The sequence below is a fragment of the Pristis pectinata genome, chromosome 29 (genome assembly GCF_009764475.1).
Source record: "Pristis pectinata isolate sPriPec2 chromosome 29, sPriPec2.1.pri, whole genome shotgun sequence".
Classification (NCBI taxonomy): Eukaryota; Metazoa; Chordata; class Chondrichthyes; order Rhinopristiformes; family Pristidae; genus Pristis; species Pristis pectinata.
Genome location: NC_067433.1, coordinates 21,771,378 through 21,792,843, shown reverse-complemented (window position 1 = coordinate 21,792,843; position 21,466 = coordinate 21,771,378). Strand labels below are relative to the sequence as shown.

Sequence of the window (21,466 nt, the reverse complement as noted above, 5' to 3'; positions counted from 1 at the left end):
CCCCCTCCCCCCTCCCCCTCCCCCCCCCCTCCCCCTCCCCCCCCCCCTCCCCCTCCCCCCCCCTCCCCCTCCCCCCCTCCTCCCCCCCCCCTCCCCCCCCCCTCCCCCCCTCCTCCCCCCCCCCTCCCCCCCCCCCCCCTCCCCCCCTCCTCCCCCCCCCCTCCCCCCCCCCCCCCCCACTTTACCGCGGGTTTGTTGCCGATGCCGAGAGCACACTGCGCATGCTCGCACCGGAAGGGCGGTGGTTTCCTTCCTCCACCTCTGTGGCAGCGGGTGTGCGGGGCCAGGATCAGCGGTGGGTGAAACCCCCTCCTCCCCTCCCGGGGGCGGGGGCTGCCCTGTGGGGAGACGGGAGAACGTCCGCGGTTGCAGGGCGAGGGCGACGTTTCCATCGGTGAGTGTTTTTTTTCCGCCGCTTACCGGAGGGTGAGACCTGCTGTTGGGTCTCGGGCGCTTTCACGCCGAAGCCGCCACCGAGGCCCAACTGCGTGGCTGCGCGGTGAGCCAGCACCGGAGTCGGCCCATCCAGTCAGTTGCATCTGCTGGGGGTCTGTCTCCACCACCCTGCCCGGACTGTCGCCTGGATCCATTCTCCGGGCTCGATCCTGCTGATGAAATGGCCCTTCTGCCCCTAGTGTCCACACCGAACGACGGAGTTAAATAGCGTAATCACACCTGCGGGTCTCAGCTCTATGGTACATGTGTGTGTTTGCCTGTGTCGCCCATTCAAGTAAGCTGTGAGTTTCAGAACTGCCTTTCTGGTTGGTTGTGGGGCCGGGGGTTTTTGCTGGATATCCTCTCCGATCCCACTAACTGCCTCAGTACAGCCTGTGATTCTGCAGTTCCACTGCGGGGACAGGCTTCTATTTATTCGGGTACCTCAGAAAAATTGTACAGCTCCCTCTAGGAGTTCCAAAGCAAACAACGCAGGCTGTCGAATGCTTTTCCATAATTATAATGCTTATTGTTTGCTCTCACCTTGCTTGTTTTGAGGCTTCTATTAGCGGTTATGTATCAATGTTTCAGCATGTTGTTTTGTTGATAATCTCCTTGAGCAGGTTTTGTGAGCTGCCATCTCCAATTAGAACAGTAAATCTGATACTGTTTGAGGATGGTGTTTAAAATTTTGACCCAAATATGCAGAAAGAATGGTGATATATTTCCAAGTCTGAATGGTGTGTGACCTGGAGGGAAACCTGCAGGTGATGGCAGCTCATGTACCTGCTGCCCTTATCTTCCCTGGAGGGTTGGATCAAAACTTACCTACTTTTACAGTCCTCATCCTTTTAATACTGGCCAATGTTCTATTATCTTCCCAGTTGCTGTATATACAGGCCAGTTCTGTGTTTCATGCACAAGGATTCTGGTCCCTTTGTACTGTAACATTGTCGTTTTAGTACACGTAGATTTTGGGGTTTTCATTGTTCCTTTCAAACTGGCTCACCTCACATCTTCCCACATTATGCTCCATCAAACAACTTTTACTCCCTCAGAACCTGCCCATATCTTCTGCAGACTCTTTATGTCCTCCTCACAACCCACCTTTCTTTGTGTCATCAGCAAATTTGGCAACTGTACTTTTGGTTTCTTCATCCAGGTTATTGATACTGATTGTAAGTAGTTGAGATCCAGTACTGATTTGCGTGGCAGTCAACTGGTTACTAGTCGTTTATCCAAAAATGACCCATTCGTCCCAGTGATTCATGGGCTGCCAGTGAAGTGGGCTGCCTTGTTCTGGGTGGTACTAAACTATTTGGAAGTTGTTGTAGCGGCACGTGTCCAAGAATGTGGAGTGTTTTCCAACGGGTTCGTGGTTTGTATCCTTGTGAATGATGGGAATGTTTTGGGGTGCTAGAAGGTGAGTTTTTCATTGCAGGATGACCAGCCTTTGACCTGTTCTGGTCATCGCAATCACACGTGTCTGGTTCAGTTTCTCTTCAATGCTGACCCCTGGCTGTTGATGGTGGCCAGCTATGTGATAGTAGTGCCATTGAATGGCAAGTGCTGGTTCGACTCTCTTGTTGGAGATGGTCATTGCCTGACATATGTTGTGTGAATGTTACTCACCGACGCCTGTGCCTAAATGTTGCCTTGGTCTGGACTCAGTATCGAGGACTTCCACTGTTGCTCCCTCCTACCTGTCTACCACTGGTGGTTTTGTGGCACGAGACCCCAGATATCTGCGGGAAAAACATTACAGGATCAAGGGAAATAGAGTACAGTTGCTAGAATCTGGAACAGAAGAAAAAATAACGCTGGAAAAACTCAGCAGGTCAAGCAGCACCCGGGGAGGCAAAAGATGTGTTAGTTGACGTTTTAGGTCGAGACTGCATCAGGACAGAGAGAAGAGGAATGATTGTCAATACGTAGCAGTTCAAGGGAGTGATGGTGGGATAGAGGCTGGTAAATGATATGGGGAGGGTATGATGTGCAGATTGAACCAGGTGGGGAAGTGGATGGGAAATTGTAGGTAACCCACACCGCACCACTGGTGTTCTTCCACGTGAACTTGCCTGTCCATTGATCTTTCTTCCTCTCTTTCACATCCCCTCTACCCCCCACCCCCTGCAATCCTCTGTCCCATCCCCCTCTTCCCACAGCCATCGCTTGCCTCCACAGTTGCTGCTTGCCACTGAGTTCTTCCAGCAATCTGTTTCGATCTTTGCAGGGTTACTTGTGCTAAACCCATTTGGCAAAATTATCGCTTTGTTTAATAAAAACTGAGACTTTTTTTTTAATTAGTAGGTTGGACAAAAGGAAACCACGTGTTTCACCACTAAATCCATCGTGTGATTTTTTTTAAATGCCCCCTAATGAACGTTTGGAGCAGATGAGTTATTTCCAGCAATGTCTTGTTTTTGTATCTGTTTCTATGATGCTCCACTGCCTAACGTCTGTAAAGCTGGAACTAACAGTGGATTTATTGAATGCAGCGAGAGGTCTGAGATAGGGAGAAAAGCGCGTTTGGAATTTTAGTTTCACATTTACAAAATGGGTGAAAGTTCACAGTAAATTTTTATCAATAAAACTGGGAGCTTTTGTTCTTCATTATTTCCGTTTTGTTATTTTTGGTAAGCCACTTCCTCTGTTTCCAGGGTAACGGCCCACCAGAGGTCAAGGAGTGTTGCTCATTTTTATTGCTCTCTGCTCGCTGCCCCTCAGCGGAGAGACGTTGGCCTCAGGAGCAGATGCATCAGACTGATAGTGGGAGGAAAAGTGACTTTGACTCTTTGATGTATGGAAGGGATTTTGTTTGTGTTTGAATAACAAAAAAATGAGGTCATACTAATGGGTAAGGAGTGAGTGGAAAGATGGCATTCACACAATTTTATTGGTCATTTCAGGGTGTCCGCTTTATATTGCAACCAGTTAATGTTCTTTGTGCATCAAAATAAAAACAGATTCTGCAGTTGTGTAAAATCTGAGTTGAGAAGAGAAAATTCTGGAAATGCTCGGCAGGTCAGACAGCATCTTGGACGGCGGTCTTCCACCATTTCCCTTTCTGCAGGTGCAGCCTAATGTACCGAGTTTCCAATATTTTCTATTTTTATTTTTCCATGAAACACATTTTGATCGTCTTACACTGTTGTCCCGAAATCAATTTCCCTTTCCGTCCGCTGTAAATAACACAGTGCCATGAGGTCGATTCGAACAAATACCTTTAAGGCAGTGCACCGCTAGGAGAATTCTCTTCAGCACTCGCTAAGAGTCACTTCCCGAGTTCTCCCCGAACAAAGGGCAGACAGACATTTATACAGGAATTGTCACGCACATCCCATGCAAACGGTGCCGCGAGTTTCGGTCAAGCTATAGAGATCCCGAGACAGCTATCACACCTTGTGTCTTAGTATAATTGAGTTATAATCAAGGCTTTCAAAGGCAGATATCACCCTTCATTGTTCAGACCAAGTCTTCACCTCGATGTTAATTACACTCAGTATCGCCACCGTCTGACATATCGGAATGGTTCGTTACCCGAAACAAAGGCATATTTAACATTCCAACCTAACTAGTGGGTCAGCAGCTCACTAGTCCTTGCTAAAGAAATATAAATGTGTATATATATATATTTTGTTTGCCAATTATAGGTATGGTTGCAATTCTTAACCCTTCACTTCCTCATTCCCTCCTTTTTATCATTTCATGATAAACTAGAGCGGCGCTGAGAACGGGGCCGAGAGCTAATTAATAAGGACCTTGCAACAGGTATTTAGACAGGCCAGCACCACACAGCATACTATTATAATCACGATTAGTCCCACAGCTCCATGCAGCAGGTATGATGCCCACGACCCTCCTAGCAGCCACCCCAACCAACTTGTCCCTCCTGTGAATTCCTGTCTAAAGCTATCTACTTGCGTCTGAATGTCCTGAATGGCATGGGAGATGTTGTAGGACTCGTCTCTCATGTTGGTGATACATTTGTCCCCAACTATAGCACATACTCCTCCTTGCTGAGCCAACTGGTAGTCCACAGCATTACCGGGTCTGCTGGGCATAAAGTCGAAGCTCTGCCAGTTCCCGGTTCACTGCCTTCAGGCCCTCCATAGTACTGTTTCCCAGTGCAGCCAGTCCACAAATAAGGTAGGTCCGGTTTTTTGCGGCTGTAGTTCCTGCCGAACCCCCCAGAGAGAGAGTACTCGGGAATCCATAGCCTAACGATGCTAAGGGAGATCCCAATGACATAGGATCCTTCCAGTCCTCACAGAACTCCTCACTAACTGACCGCACCACAAGTCTTCGTCGGACGTGAGGCCTCTGGGGGCAGGGGACCGTGACTGGCCCGATCGTTCCTATTGCAAACCAGGCTGGCAGAGTGGAGGTGTCTGTGGTGTAAGTGCCATTAAAGAGGAACACATACCCTTCCTTAGCCCGGTAGCAGGTTACATTACCCGATTGCCGTGGACTGGGCATTTGAGAATACCAAGAGATCCCAGCAACATTTCTCCCATGCTCCCTCAGGTAATTCTCCCTGGTTAGCCATTCTAAAGAGACATTAGACAATCTCACATGGGTCCCGGTCCCTTCTCCACAAACCCATCGCTCTCCTGCAAGTAACGTAGCACACCTGGTGGCAGCGCACTCACAGCTAAACCATCCCCCTTTAAACCCGCAATTCCTCTCTGTACAGGTAGTGGTGGCACATGCTATCGTATGCTGTACAATTGCTAGCCCACAACCCCACCCTATGCCGATGAAACAGTGGGAGAAGGACTGGTGGTGGGCTGTACTACTAGGTCTTGTTACTGTTCCTTGCAAACATTTACCCGGCAGCACCCTCCTGTAAGTTCCCATCTGTCCAACACACTTTGTTTTTGAAAATTCATACTTTAAGAGGGCCCTGGGGCTCCAGCTTGGTGTGGCTATAAAAAGGCCTTCCACTGACTCTGCTAAGGGGTAACAAACAGTGCAATTCCCATGTAGCTGCATATGTATTTTGTAAAACAAATTATCCTCTAACGCCCACACAAGAGTACTGGTAAAGGTAAGGAGTCCGAATTTAAAAGGTATTAGCTTTCCTCCGATGGCCATCGTTTGCAGTCGCTCAGATGAATCCAACATTCCTGGCCTTTTACTTCCAGAGCTGTCGGTGTTTGGAGTAGTATCTGGAAGGGGCCTTTCCACCGAGGTCCCAGTTTAGGGCGCTCCCAATCCCGTATCAGTACCGAGTCTCCGACTTCCAGGTCAGGCAATTCCGTGTTCTGCCCTTCAGGTGGTTTAAAGGCACTCTCCACCTGCGAATGAAGAAACTTTAAAGAGGACGTAAGTTGTCTGAAATACCTTTGTAATTCATCCCCCATGATATTAAGGTCAACCTGTGTGGGGGGTTGGGTGGCGGCGTCCCATGGGGTTCTTCCTGGACGCCCATAGACGATTTCAGCAGCTGATACCCCGGTGGCTGAGTGGGGGGTGATTCTCATATGGTATAATGCTAAGGGGAGAACCTTCAACCAGTTTAGACCTGTCTCTGACACTAATTTGGTTAGTTTATTCTTAAGGGTACTGTTAGCTCTCTCTACTACACCTGCTGTCTGAGGGTGGTAGGTGCAGTGGAACTGCTGTTTGATATGCAGAGCCACGCACAATTCCTTGTTTATTTTCCCTATTAAGTGGGGGCTATTGTCAGAACTTATCTGTCGGGGTACCCCGAACCTTGGTATAACCTCTGTGAGCAATAATGTTACCACTGTTGAGGCCTTATTGTTGGTGGTTGGAAAAGCTTCAATCCATCTACTAAATACATCAACAATGATAAGACAGTACTTGTAACAATGTACACGCGGTAATTCAATAAAGTCGAGTTGTATGCATTCAAAAGGACCACCTGGAAAGGGGGTTTTGCCTGGGGTGCACTTCACCCCTTTCCCAGCATTGGTTTGTTGGCATATCAAGCACGACAGTATTTTGCCTTGAGCTGCTTCCTCCAATCTGGGGTGCCACCAGGTACATAGTAAAATGTTACTCATTCCCTCCTTGCCAAGGTGGGTGTCAGAATGTAGGCAGTCAATAAGCATTGGTAACAAAGAATCAGGTATACATACTTGACCGACTGGAGTAATCCAGAGGCCGTGTAGCGCAGAGTGCGTACACCCGTGCGCCTTCCACATTTGTTTTTCTGAGTCGGGGCGTCCCCCTGTAAGTGCTGCACAGTGACCATGTCTGGGGTGCCCGACGTTGCTATCTTTAGCTTGCAAACAACTGCTTGTTTTTCCATAGTGGAAACGGTTTTAGACACCTGGTGTGCTGCCAATTTCGCTTCTGTATCTGCCCTGTTATTGCCCTGGGTTATTAGGGAGGCATCCAAAAGGTGAGCGGAGCATTTAATGATGGCCAATTTGTTTGGGAGGAGGATGGCTTGGAGGAGGTTCTTTACATAAACCGAATTCTGTATGGGGCTACCTGTAGAGGTCAGAAATCCCCTGTGCGCCCAGAGTTGGCCAAAATCCTGGGCAACTGCAAAAGCATAGCTGGAGTCAGTGAAGACATTAGCTACTTTGTCCTTGGCTAAAATGCAAGCTTGGGTCAGGGCAAAGAGTTCTGCTTTTTGGGCAGAGACTGGGGGCTGCAGAGATGCAGATTCCACACTCTGGGAGTCGTTAACCACGGCATAGCCGATAAGGCGGATGCCCTGTTCAGAAATGTAGGAACTACCGTCGACGTACAGGTTTAAGTCGGCTGACTGGATGGCCTTATCTGAAAGGTCCGGGTGGGGTGCAGTTAAAAAGTGGTTACGCATTAGATAGTCATGAGGTGGGTCCGCAAGCTCCTCAGGTGGGGCCTCTAGGAAGGTGGCAGGATTAATGGTCGTACAGTAGGCAAAAGTGAGGAGTGGGTTATTCAGGAGTGCTACCTCGTATCTGTTTAAGCGGGCCTGGGTGAGGTGTTGCGTCTGGTGAGAAGTTAAGAGTGATGTTACGGTATGGGAGGAATAAACCATCACTGCCTGTTGCAAGGTTATATTGGAGGCTGCTGTTACTCGGGAATAAATAGCTGGAAGCATCTGTGACCATGGTGGAAGTCCCCTTGCAACTGGGTCCAGCCGAGTGGAGTAGTATGCCACCGGTCTTTTCCTATCCCCATGGGTTTGAGTAAGGACGGCTGTAGCGCAGTGCTCTAGGACATTCACGAAGAGCTGAAATGGGCGATCATACAAAGGGCGTCCCAGGGCCGGGGCCCTGGCAAGGGCCTGTTTGAGGCTATCAAAGGCCTCCCTTTGTTCCTTGGTAAGTTCAAAGGGTCCCACAGACTGGCTTGAGGCCAAGGGTGTGAGGTGCTTAGTAAGGAGCGCCACGTTAGGTAGCCACTGTCTGCAGAAATTTACTAACTCTAAGAAGGCGCGCATACCCTTTGGGGTAGTGGGCGGTGGGGTGGCAATGATGGGTGTAATACGTTCGTGAGTGAGCCGCCGCTTGGTAGCACTTAAGAGGGTGCCCAGAAATTTTCCTGGTGCTGGATTTGTTTTACTTTCTGTGGAGGTATTACGTATTCCCAAGAGTGGAGCGCGTTAAGTAGTCTATTCGTGTCCGCGATGTTGGCGGGCTCCGAGGGGCTTGCTAGTAAAAGGTCATCTACATACTGGACAATGGTGGATTTATCAGAAAGTTGCAACCCTTGGAGTTGATTATGTAAAACTTGGGAAAAAATAGTCGGGGAGTGTATAAAAACTTGCGGGAGGCGCGTCCAAGTGTATTGCTGACCTTGGAAGGTGAAAGCGAACAGGTACTGCGAGTCGGGAGAGAGAGGAATTGCGAAAAATGCATGCTGCAAATCCACAATGGTAAAAATGCAAGAGTCGGCAGGGATACTGCTGAGAATGGTAGCTGGATTCGGGACCACGGGATGTAGTGGCTCCACCACCTCGTTGACCTTGCGTAGGTCTTGTACAAGGCACCACTCTGTCCGTCCGGGATTGGGGATGGGTAAAATGGGGGTGTTACAAGGTGATTAGCAAGGAACCAGGATGCTCTGTTTGCAGAACGAATCTATTAACTGAGTTATTCTGTCGACTGCCTCTCTCCAAAGGGGATACTGTGGGATGGAAGGCAGTTGTGCTCCCGGTCTTACACGGATCTGGACTGGGGTCACTGGGGTGTACCCTACCTCGGACTTCGATGCGGCCCATAAATCGGGGGTGGGTTCATCCGAAGGGAGTCGATGGGGCCGGTGATGGTGTAAACAGTCCGTCACCGAGAAAGGGACGAGGTAATAAGTCAGGGTCCCCCCTGGCAGAGCCTGAGGAACCCCGAAAAGGTCTTTGTCTGCCTGTACCTCAAGCCGGTGTGCTAGGAATCCCAGTTCCTTTGGTCTATGTCCCTCGTTAACTGACAGCGTAATGTGAGGGGACATCAAGCCTGACTGATTCCACAATTCATTAGGCACTTGGACTAGAAGTGCTGACCCCTCCTTTCCCACTACTTCCCCTAAAATAGTGATGGTCACCATGCTACCCAGGAGAGGAGCATACGACCCTTCTAGTTCCCTTGAGGCCCCAGTGGGGTCGTAAGCTAGCGTCACATGCGGCTCAGTGGTTTCCAAGTGTGGGTCAAAATCGCTGCTTGTGAGGTTCACCGTCCACCACTGAGGAGGCTGGTGAATCCAGAGGATCCTATGGTTTTTAGGACCAGTAATGGTTATACCGTCATCCAGGCATTGTATTTTGAGTTGGAAGGAGCAGAGCAGGTCCCTCCCGGCTAGGTTAACCCCCAGGCTTGTGGTTACTGCAAACTGGATCAGGCATTCCCGATCTTCAAATTTAACTTGTAAGGCTTCAGTTAAGGGGTAGGATCATTCCTGTCCCTCCAGTCCGCTCAATGGAACTGTGGCAGTGGACAGTTTAAAATCATGCTGAGTAATACAAGGGGCTTCAAGGGTCGAAGTATTTGCTCCCGTGTCTATCATAAAGGGAATCGGCTTTCCTTCAACTAAGAAATTGATGATGGGTTCATCGTCCGGGTTATCGGTGAGGGCAGGGTACATGGAGAGGCTACTCTCCACGTCTAGTCAGGCGGAAAACAGGTTGTTGGTTGAAAAAGGCTGTCATCTACCAGGGGGTCTGGTCTGCTGATGACGGTAGTGGGGGCAGTCCCTCCGCCAATGGTCAGGTGCCCCACAAAGGTAGCATCCCGTCGGCCTGGCGCTCACCGGTGTGGGTTGTTGGGGTCCCCTGGGTCCTAGGTAATTACGAGAGGGTGGTGGTGGTGGCCCACAAGGGGGCCCGTACACTGGGGCTCTTAAGTCATTGGGGTACAGTGGGTATCCTTTACCGGACCAGTCAACCCCTTCTGGTACGCAATATTGCCGCTCCATTTGATAGCCCGTATTGTCGGAGTAGGAAGGTTGGGGCCGAGGGGGTCTCTGCACCATTTCCTGTTTTGCCTTTGTGGCTTTCGACTCGCGCTCGTTACTCCAGAAGTGGACTAGCGCCCTCCTCATGGCTTGTCGTGTGTGGTCAGGCCAGTTCATGTCATTAGTGCGGATAGCTGAGGCCACTCCCACAGGGATGCATTGTAATAGGAGGGCGTTAAACTGGGGGGAGGCATTGCCTCTGTTGTAGGCATCGTCCCCCACATTGGTACCGTAAAGTGAACAGAAACGGTCCCAAAAATCTGGGCCGTCCTCACCTTGTTTCTGTCGGCATTCTAAAACTTTAGTTATGTCAATAGGCTGTTGGAGGGTTTTACGAAGGGCAGTTCTAATAGTGGCCACCTGGTCCTGAGGCTGGACGGCCGCCTGAAAGGCTGTCCAGTCAGCATAGTTCCCCAGGTGTTCCCTCCACTGTGCTACTTCATTAGTCGTAAGGGTCATGCAACAAAGACTGAAGAGGTCTTGGGGGGGGGGGGGGGGGTGGGGGGAGGCGGCAGCCTGATACATCTGAATTGTTCCAATCACATAATCTATGAAATCCTCCGGGTTGGTTTTACGGTTGGGCGCCTGACTCATGATTAAGCACATCTCCTGAGGCTTCCAAGGGGTGTAAATTTGGATTGTAGGATTAGCGCTGGCTTGGGCTGGATCAGGATTGGGAACACTCCTGTTGGGGAATTGTTTCTTAACCTTGCCTCCCTTAACCCCATTCAACATGGTTGGTAGGCTGGGAACTGTAGGGTCGCCATAATCAGTGGTAGAATCAGAGTCAGTGTCCGGCTGAGAATCTATTGAAAGACCGTCCCTTGCCAAAAAGCTTCGTCGTTTGTCTGTGGCCTTAGAGCCACCTGTCTGTGGGCTTTCCCTTCGACTAAGCTGCTTCCTGGTTCGGGACGCAATAGGGCCATGGACTTGTCCTGTGGGCGGGACTTGGCTAGCAGTCGCTGGTGGTAGGGGCGAGGCAGCTGGCGGGCTAGCCGCATTATATGGGGGCGGCAATGAAACCGGGGGGGGGGGGGTAGGTAGGGCTTGTGGGTCAGACCATCCAATCCTCCTCCTCTTCGTCCGTATCATTACTTTGGAACAACAGGGGCATGCCAGACATGTCGGGAGGTACCTCCACTTTATCATTACTACTTTTATTTTTATTTCTGCTCTTCTCCTTATACACCTCATTTACCTGTCCTCTCTCCCTTCTGCTCTTTTCAGCATCGTGGTCTCCGCACTGAGACTTCAGGACTTCCGAACTCTTAGGATTTCCCTGTTCATCACACATACTAATTCCCCTTCTGCACGCATTATGTTCCCAGCTAGCCTGCTTAGATTTATTTGTTAGGTCTTCGGCCGTTTTTCTCCAAGTGGACATTAATAATTTCCATTTTTCCCCTGTATTCCGCTCCCAAATTGCCTTTTCTGCCTTTAGGCATTTACCTACGTCCTAAGTTCCCCCCAGTGGCCATATTTCGTTTCCCAATTTCTTATCGAGGCATGCTGATAATTTACGGAAGTTACTCTCGTTCTTCGGATCGTCTTTACATAACTTAGATAGTGGGGTATTGGACCCAGACTTATCGAGAGTTTGTCCCATTTTTGTATTCTACCCGATCGGACTGTACGAGTCGCTGCGATTACCTATAAGATCGGTCTCTTTCCTTCACCCACTTCAGGTTCCTGACCTTCCCGTGGGGGATTTCCCCTCTTAAGAACCGGTCTAAGGCGGGGTGGTAGTACCGGAGAACCGATCTCAGAGCTTAGAGCTCAAAACCCTGAAATTCACAAAATCCCAAACCCAAAACTGGGGACTCGAACCCCGAACAGAACTTAACTGGGGACTTGAACCCCGAACAGAAATTAACTTAACTGGGGACTCGAACCCCTCCTTACCTGTGGCACTCAGACAGGTTTGCGAGGAGTCCGTCAGAGGATTGTCGGTAAGCTAAGGGATCGATCAGGTGTCCGACTGCCTGAGAGGGATCAAGGTGAATTGTACCTTGTGGGCCCGTCCGTCTCAGGCGGCCGTTATCCCCGTCGGTCGCTCACGCCGCTTCCGAAACCTCGTCTTGGACTCCTGTCTGGCTCGCCAAATTGTCATCCCGAAATCAATTTCCCTTTCCGTCCGCTGTAAATAACACAGTGCCACGAGGTCGATTCGAACAAATACCTTTATTAGCAGTGCACCACTAGGAGAATTCTCTTCAGCACTTGCTAAGAGTCGCTTCCCGAGTTCTCCCTGAACAAAGGGCAGACAGACATTTATACAGGAATTGTCACGCACATCCCATGCAAACGGCGCCGCGAGTTTCGGTCAAGCTATAGGTATCCCGAGACAGCTATCACACCTTTTGTCTTAGTATGATTGAGTTATAATCAAGGCTTTCAAAGGCAGGTATCACCCTTCATTGTTCAGACCAAGTCTTCACCTCGATGTTAATTACACTCAGTATCGCCACCGTCTGACATATCGGAATGGTTCGTTGCCCGAAACAAAGGCAGTAACATTCCAACCTAACTAGTGGGTCAGCAGCTCGCTAGTCCTTGCTAAAGAAATATAAATGCATATATATATATATTGTCTGCCAGTTATAGGTATGGTTGCAATTCTTAACCCTTCACTTCCTCAACACTGCACCAAACATGGCAGCCGATTATGCTCGGTAAGATACCACACAACAATAAGAATCAAATGTATTAACTTTAGCTGCCAGAGGTTGTTTGAAAGATATGGTGGGGAAGATTGAGGGAGATCACTTGTCCAGTTGGATGAGTTCAGGGTAGGAAGTTAAATATTTAATGTAGAACTGGACCTTACAGCTATGGTGTTAGAGAAAGTCTACAGAGTAATAAATGATGATCCCATTTAGTTGAGGCTGAATCAGTTGGCGAGCTGAATGTTGAAAGGGACAGATGTTTGGTTATTAAGGTTCTGGAGGGGGTAAGGTGGATGGTGTTTAGACCTTGCGTGTGTGTCCTGTTGTAGAATCTCAATAGCTGACACTTTATCCACGGTCCTCTGGCCACCAGTGGAGCTATAAAGAGCATCTGATGATGTGATGTGCTGAAACAGGCATAGTGCTGCCCCATACACCAGCCCTGATGATTGTCCTGTGAAGCAGGACTGATGGGGAGACTGCAGGCAGATACCCGTCAGCAGAGTTTCAGGAAGAGTCTCGGCCTGGGGTGTAATCCTGGATATTCTCAGGTGGAAATTCCAGAAATGTTTTTGAACGGGCCGCGAGAACAGTCGGCTCCAAAGTCTTGTGCGGGTTTGGTAAGTTTGCAATTGGCACAAGAAACGGTACATTTCCTTCTCCAGAAAATGGGGAGTTTTGGCATGGGGTGGGGAGGTTGGAGATAGGAAGGGGTTCTCATCCTGGGGAGGCACTCCGAGCTGGGAGAGGGCCAGTAGAGTGCGGATTGGAATTACCCATCCGTGCCGATCTTCCCCTTTCCCCGTGAGTTGATATCTCTAAACAGATGAGGTCTAGATCTGGGGATTGAGTCTGTGTTTAGTGGTTCTAAGTGACACTTGTTAAATTCCTCGCGAGCGTGGGAATTGACGGCATCAGGGGTCTGGCACAGGAAGAATTGAAGCCTAGGCTAGATCAGCCATGATGTTGAATGCCAGGGCAGATGTGAGGGGCCAGGTGGCCTCATCCTGCTCCTGTTTCTTGTTCTTGTGAGTTGCAAAGGGATACCATTCTTTGCGGAGGGGGAAAGGGGTGGTGTTTTCCACATCTCCTCTCTAATCCTTCCATTTAGTAAAAAGCTGTGGTCACTGGTATTTCATTCAACTGCTACAGGAAATTATCTGGGCATCTCATAATTTTGTACATTTCAATGTAATTTTATCCAGTTCCAAAAGAGAACCTCCAGCCTATCAAATTTTTTTTTTGATTGCAATGTTTATCCTTCAATTTTAAAAACTATGCTTTTATCGTTTCTCATTTGCTTTTTTTCCAGCAGTGTTTGAGATGTTTCTCTTGCTGGAAAGCTGGTCTTTATTGTCCTTGAGTGGTGATGTATTTTTAAGTTGGGATGGTATGTGACCTAGAGGAAAACCTGCAGGTGGAGGTTTTTTCCCTGCATTTTCCATCATTGGTGGTAGAACTTGTGGGTTTAGGGGGTGCTGTTGGAGTGGAGTAGCCAAGCAGCTGTTCTTGATAGTTCCCATTCTATTGGTGGAGAGAATGATTGTTTCGGGAAGATATAAAAACAGGAGGACAATTGGCTCCTTGACCCTGCTCCATACTCAATAAGCTTGTGTTTGATCCAAATTTGCCCTCGGCATCACTTCCCACTTCACTTGCCGTGCAACTTTCCCGCCTTGTTCTTGCATTGTCTGGCAATATCTAGCCACGATATTCTGCACGTCTGCATCAACTGCTCTCTGGGGTAGAGAATTCCAAAGAGTGTTGACCCTCAGAGGCAACATTCTTTTCTTTGCATTGCTGATGAACCCTTATTCTAAAACTATACCCGCTAGTTTTGGGTGCTCCCAAAGAGGAAGGTTATCCTTTCGGGATAGGAACTGCAAGTTCCCCTCAAAAGTGTGTTTCGATAAGATTACCCCTCATTTATCAAAACCCTACTGAGCTTCCCAACCTGTTCATCCTCTTCAGATATCGTCTGCTTCATCCTAGGAATTAAACTAGGGAGCCTTCAGGTTGTGCCTCCAGTGCAAGCACATCCTTTCAATACTGGGATCAAAACCACAGACCTTACTCCAAGTGTGGTCTCACAAGCACCCAATAAAGCTGCATCAAGGTCATGCTACTTTTACATTGCATATCATTTGCAATAAAGGCCAGCCTTTCTAATCACTTGCTGTTGTCTTCATGCCAATCTTTTCTATTCCATTTATGAGTATTCCCAGGTCCCTCAGTTCTACAACATGCTGTAGTCTCACCATTTTAATACTTTTGTTTTATCTTTCTTTTTTCCCCAAAATCGGTGACCTTACATTTTCCTCACATTGTACTCCACCTGCTAGCTTCGTCCCTCATTTACATTTATGTATTCCTCTGCAGCACACATGTAGTTTAACAAATTGTTAAGAGCACACAATCATCAGCAAATTTATCTCCATTTACATGGTCCCTTCATTGTGAATAGTTGAGGCCCAGCACTAACTCCTGCGACACTTGATTAGTTACTAATTACTCATCAGGAGAAGGCAACAGTAGCCAAGATCATGGCACCGTCAGTGGCTCTGTTGCACAGGAAGGCAGGGAAAAAAGCGGCAGAGCTATAAGTGGTAGGGGATTCCATGGTGAGAGGAATAGACAGGAGCGTCTGTGGCCACCAACTTGACTCATTGGTGTGTTGCCTCCCAGGTACAAGGGTCAGGGAAGTCTCAGAGCGGCTGTGGGGCATTCTAAAATGGGAGCGTGAACAGCCAGTTGTCTTGCTGCATGTAGATACCAACAATATGGGGGGGTTGGGGGGGCTGGAGGTGGTGGGGTGGGGCTGGTTGGGGCGGGGGGGTGGTTGGGGGGGGGTGGGGGGAGGGGAAGAAGCAGAAGCAGAATGATGTCCAACAAGCTGAATTTAGGGAGCTAGTTGATAAACTTAAAAAGTAGGACCTCAAAGGTAGTAATCTCAGGATTGTTACCTGTGCTACATGCTTGCCAGAGTAGGAATAGCAGTTGAGTTAAGATGAATATGTGGCTTGAACAGTGGTACAGGAGAGAGGGTGTCCGATTCCTGGGGCATTGGAGGAGGTGGGGCCAGAACTGGGTAGGATCAGGATCAATGTCCTGGCGGGACTGTTTGCTGGAGCTGTTGAGGAGGGTTTAACCTAATATGGCAGGGGGATGGGAATCAATGCAGAAAGACAGGGAAGCAATGCAGAGACCAAAGCAAACGTTTGAATAGAGTGCAAGTGTGCAGTACAAAAAAAAAATCAAATGCAAAGGACACGAAGATTAAGCTTCTAAAAGGATAATGACGGCAAGGAACTTCATCTGAATGCCTGCAGTATTTGAAGGTCAGTGAACTTGCAGCACAAATCAGTACAAAGGAGTCTGACATAGTGACCATTGTAGAAACGTGGTTGCAGGGTGGAGATATTTAGGAATTAAATATCCAAAGGTATCGGATAATAGGGAAAGAGGCAGGAAGGTAAAGGAGGTTGGGTAGCACTCTCAATTAAGGATGAGATCGGGACAATAGTGAGAGATGATACAAGATCAAAGGAGCAAAATGTTGAATTCATCTGGGGAGAGGTTAGAGACAGTAAAGGGGAAAAAATAACTGGTGGGAGTTGTCTATAGGCCACTAAATAATAACATTACTGTGGCACAGGCAATAACCCAAGAAATATCTGCTGCATGTTGGCAGTTGTCACGGGACTTTAACTTGTATGTGGATCGGTTGAATCAAGTTGGTCAAGGCAGTCTTGAGGAGGACTTCACAGAATGCAGCCATGATGGCTTTCTTGAACAGCGTGTTAATGAACCTACAAGGGAAAATGCTATATTGGATCTGGCCCTGTGCAGTGATCTTGCACAGGACCAGGTAAAATTAATGATCTTGTAGTTTGCGATCCTCTTGGAAAGAATGATCACAGTGTGATTGAATGTCTCACTCAAATGGAGGGTGCAATAGTTTGATCTAAAACCAGCGTATTATGCCTAAACAATTGAGACTACGAAGGGATGAGGGAGGAGTTGGCTGGCATGCACTGGAAACAGGGGCTATATAGTGGGAAAGATGAGGAACAGTGGAAGATTTTCAGAGAGAATTTTCAGTGCTCAACAAAAGTATATTCCGGTTAAAAGCAAGGACAGTAAGGGTGGGGAGAGCCGGCCTTGGATAATTAAGGGAAAGCATCAAACTAAAAGCTCATGCATACAAAGTCGCCAAGAGCAGTGGCAAACTGGAAGATCGGGAAAACTGTAAAAAGCAACAAAGAATCACGAAGCAAACAATAAAGAAAGGGAAGATGAATTATGGGCAGGCACGGTAGTGTAGTGGTTAGCATACTGCTTTACAGAGCCAGTGACCCGGGTTCAATTCAGCCGCTGTCTGTAAGGAGCTTGTACGTTCTCCCCATGTCTGCGTGGGTTTCCTCTGGATGCTCCGGTTTCCTCCCACGTTCCAAAGATGTACGGGTTAGGAAGTTGTGGGCACGCTATGTTGGTGCCAGAAGCATTGCAACACATGCGGGCTGCCCCCAGAACACACTACGCAAAAGATGCATTTCACTGTGTGTTTTGATGTACATGTGACTAATAAACATATCTTGTAAAAAAAACAGATTGTTAAAGTTTTTCTAATTGTACAAAGCAGAAAAGGGTGGGTAAATTGAGCATAGGTCCCTTGGAAGATGAGAAAGGAGAATTAATTTGGGTAACAAACGGACAAAGCTTTGCATGACGATTTTGTGGCGATGTTCATGGTGGAGGACATGCCTAACATGCCAAAGATATGTTATGGATGTAATGGGAGGTAAATACCTCAATACAATCACTAAAGAGGTAGTGCTGAACAAACTAAACAACCTAAATATATACAAGTCCCCTGGTCCAAATGCAATGCATCCCAAGGTACTGAAAGAAATGGCAGAAGTCATACTGGAGGCGGTTGTGATAATTTACCAAAATGCTCTGGACTTTGGGCAGGTCCCAGCAGACTGGAAAACAGCGAATGTCACACCATTGTTTAAGAAAGGATGCAGGCAAAAGGCAGGTAACTATCGGCCAGTTAGATTAGCGTCTGTAGTCGAGAAAATGCTTGAAGCTATCATCTGGACAAAAGTGGTTTCATCGGGCAGACATTGTATGGATTCAAGAAGAGCAGGTCCTGTTTGACAAACTTACTGGAGTTCTGAGGATATAACGAAGGCAGAAGATAAAGGGGAACAGGTGGTGTTGTATAATTGGATTTCCAGAAGATGTTTGATAAGGTGCTGCATATTTTTTTTCCATGAGATAAGGGTGCCTGAGTTGGGGGTAATGTATTAGCATGGATGGAGGATTGGTTAACCGGAGAGTTGGAATAAATGGTTTGGCAATCAGTGAGGGGGGGGGGGGGGGGTCGCAGGGGTCGGTGTTAGGCCCACAACTGTTCACAATATACAGTAATCATTTGGAAGAAGGGACCGAGTGTATGGTTTGCTGATGACATGAAATTGAGTGGAAAAACAAATTGTGCAGAGGATGAAGATATATATAGATTAAGTGAGTGGGCAAGAGCCTGGTAGATGGAGCACAATGTTAGTAAATACAAGGTCATCCACTTTGGAAGGAAAAAAGATCAGATTATTATTGAAATAGTGAAAGATTGCAGCATACTGTTGTGCAGAAGGACTTGGGAGTGCTTGTGTATGAATCGCAAAAGGCTGGTTTGCAGGTGTAACAGATTATCAAGAAGGCAAATGGAATGTTCAACTCTTGCTGGAAACCATGATTCCCTGAAACCTGTTGTGAATATTACTTGTCAATGCCTGTGCCTCAATATTGCCTTGGTCAGCACTCGATGTCTGAGGACTCCCAGAGCTGCTCCCGCCTGCCTGTAGACCACTGCTCTGTCACAACTGGTGGGTGTCCTGTCAGTGGGCAGGATGTACCCAGGGATTTTGATGACACCGTCGGATTTGTTTGTCTGTGAGATTTGCTTCTGGGTGAGTCTGGCTCTATCAAGTTGTTGCTGGACTGAGTTGTGCAGGGTTTATACAAGTTGTGTCGGAAATCCCCAAAGGTGGTGGGGTCTTCATTTGTGAAGGGGGATTAGCGGGGTGACGTGTGCAGATTCCCAGCAGCAGAGGTTCTCTGAAAAATCCAGCCCCTGGACATAAGCCCAGGGTGTGGATTCGGCAGATGCACTGGTCAGAGCCGCATGAACAGCGAGGTCCAGGGGAATGGGCGGATTGGTGAGTAAACAACTGGAGCAGAAAACGGTGCAGTTCCTCTGCCATGACCATGAAGCGGAATCCTCCGGCAGTCAGACATTTGTGCAGAAATCACCAAGTGAACCGCAGGCAAATAGAGCTCGAACAGTGTGTGACATGGAGAATCTGGTCTATTGAATCAGACTTTGTGTGTTGGCTCACTAGGCAAAGTTTTCCTCCTTTTATCAATGATTGTCTAATTCTCCTGTTAATATTGTTTATTGCAGAGCACCAGAATTTGTGAACACCTTTCACCATCATGGCTGATGGTGCCGGCAGGGCAGAGGGTGCAGTGATCTCCACATCAAGGAAATGCACAGGTCTGTAAAAACTGCTGTTCAGTAATAAGTGTTGTCCTGATAGTGGGTCTGGATCCGGTGCAAATACCTGAGGTTTACAGAGGAAGAGGGAATGAGCAAAACAGAGATCAAAGAATTGTCTCCCAAACTAATATTTCTTCTCCGTATTTACTGGGGAGAATGACATGAATGCTAGGGGAAGTTAATAATGATGTCATGTAGAGGTGACGAGGCTCCTAAAACGCATGAAAGTAGATGAATCCCAGGGACCTGATCAAGTGTATTATCAGGTATTGTGGGAATCTGGGGAAGAAAATGTGGGACCAGTAGCAGAGATTTTTGTATCATCAATAACCACAAGATGAAGACTGGAAGGTGGCCAATATTGTGCCTTTATTTAAGAAAGGCTGCTGCAAGGAAAAGCCTGGGATGAAGTCACCCTAATGTCAGTGGTGGGTAAGTTATTGGAGAGGATTCTGAGAGGTAGGATGTACTTGCATTTGGAAAAGCAAGGACTTATTATGGATTGTCAGCAGGAAACAGGCACCGAAAGAAATAAAGTTTTCATGTTCTCTCTGAGATTGCTGTTGGATTCATGTAAACGTGTTGATTCTTTGGGCCAGAAGTTCTGTTTCTGTGCATAATGTCACTTATAGTAGAAAAGTAGGAATCAATATCAACACTGCCATCAATGTTTCAGTACCCCACAGGGATTTTTTGCATGTTTCAATGGGATCTCCTCTCATTAATAAATCTGTGTGTCTCAAATCAATGTGGTCTGCCTCAATTGCAAGTGTATGGCTCTTGGATAAGGATACCAGACCACACCCGATATTTCAGATGCCATGTCTCCAGGCTCCAAAGCAACTGGAGAACAATATCTCTCCTGTTACACTCAAATACTCTTTGAAAAAAATATAAAGGAGACACAAGAGACTGCAGATGATGGAAATCCAGACTAATGCACAAATGCGCTGGAGGAACTCAGTGGGCCAGGCAGCATCTATGCAGTGAAATTGACAATCAATGTTTCGGTCGAGACTCAAGGGTATTCCTTACCCTGTTGATACCTTCCTGAAGAGCCCACATTGCTTCCCAGCAATTAATGATTAGCAAAACTAGACATGTTGTGCTTCAATGATTAATGTAGAATTTCAACATCTGTAGTGCAAAATGGCACAGCCACCGCAGCCAGAAAATGAACTCTTTCCTCCTCCCGCCTGTCCTGAGCCCAATTCGTGTCAGATTTTCTCCCTGTGCTCCATGTGCGGTAACTGTGTTTACTAACGAATGGTATCTTATCAAAGACGTTCTAACAGTCCAAATACATCATATCAACTGGTTATTTCTCATCAATTCTGCAAGGTGCAACTTAATGGAATTCCAACAAATTTATGAAATGTGATTTGTCTTTAGTCCAAGTTGTTGCAGATCATTCTGATCGTTGTTTACTAAGTTCCCTGTCCCATTTCCTCAGTAATACATTCCTGCCTTTATTTTTCTGCTGATGTCAGTTTAACTAGTTAATATTTCCCTGTTTTCTTCCTTTCACTGGTTGTCATCCCACCATCTCAATAGCCACATCCTTCAAAGCCCCTTGGAAGCAACTCATTAGCTCCTTGGAATTTGTCTCCTTTCAATCTCTTGTACCAATATTTTTAAATAGTCTTTATTTCCTGAACACAATTTGTGCTCAAAATATCGTGTTTCACAATTTCTGGGAAGCTTTCTTTGTCTTCAGTGAATGCAGACACAAAATATTTGTTTAATTTCTCTACAACTTCCTATGTTCTCATATAGTTTATCCTCCGTGCAAAAAGACCTGCATTAGCATTTGCTTATCTTTTCCTTTTTTAGGTTTATAAGCTTTTGCAACATAAATTGTGTTTTTTTTCCCCGACATGCTCTAACTACTTTTGTTAGTCACATCTCAACCAGCTTTTCTATTGGAGTTTTGTCTTAAATGTATAAGAACATTTAAATACAAGAGAAAACGATTGGGCTCCAGCAACCTGCTTCATCTAAGTGCTTCTAGTTTCTCCAATTATGTTCACAGATCAAGAGATTACAATCTCGGAGCTCCTGGCACAATGGGACGATCACCAACTATTCCAGTTGATGAAATTCTACCGGGAGAGATTGAAACAGGCCATTGAAGGAGAGGTTGAAGGTCTCAGTTGTATGTTAAGGAAGGAGGAACATTTCAATGGACAAGAGCATGAGGTAAGTGGGAGGAACACAGCCAGTTGCTTTTATTGTCACAGAACTGACGCCATCAGAGGGAAGGAACACCACGGTCAGTCTCTTTTGTTCTGTGAGGTGTTCACGGCAACAGCGACATTAATCTCTGATCAATTTGTCTCCCAATTTGACATGAGGGTAAAAACCTGTGAGTTGGGCGCATTAAGAACTA

The 21,466-nt window shown here is 47.3% G+C and overlaps 1 protein-coding gene across 9 annotated transcripts in view; it reads left to right on the top strand.

Moving 5' to 3' along the window:
• The first annotated feature begins 249 nt into the window (after positions 1–249).
• The window catches only part of LOC127584184 (NACHT, LRR and PYD domains-containing protein 3-like), a 55,015-nt gene continuing 33,798 nt past the window's right edge, over positions 250–21,466 (top strand). For 8 of the 9 annotated variants that reach the window (XR_007958361.1, XR_007958360.1, XR_007958359.1 and 5 more), the window contains exons 1-3: positions 250–394; positions 18,982–19,074; positions 21,110–21,276. Coding sequence is in view for 4 of the 9 variants with exons in the window: in XM_052040768.1 (XP_051896728.1) it covers positions 19,014–19,074; positions 21,110–21,276 (228 nt within the window). In the remaining 5 variants the exon portion in view is untranslated. Of the gene's footprint in view, positions 395–18,981; positions 19,075–21,109; positions 21,277–21,466 lie in introns of those variants that run through there. The other variant, XM_052040769.1, reaches the window with a different exon arrangement.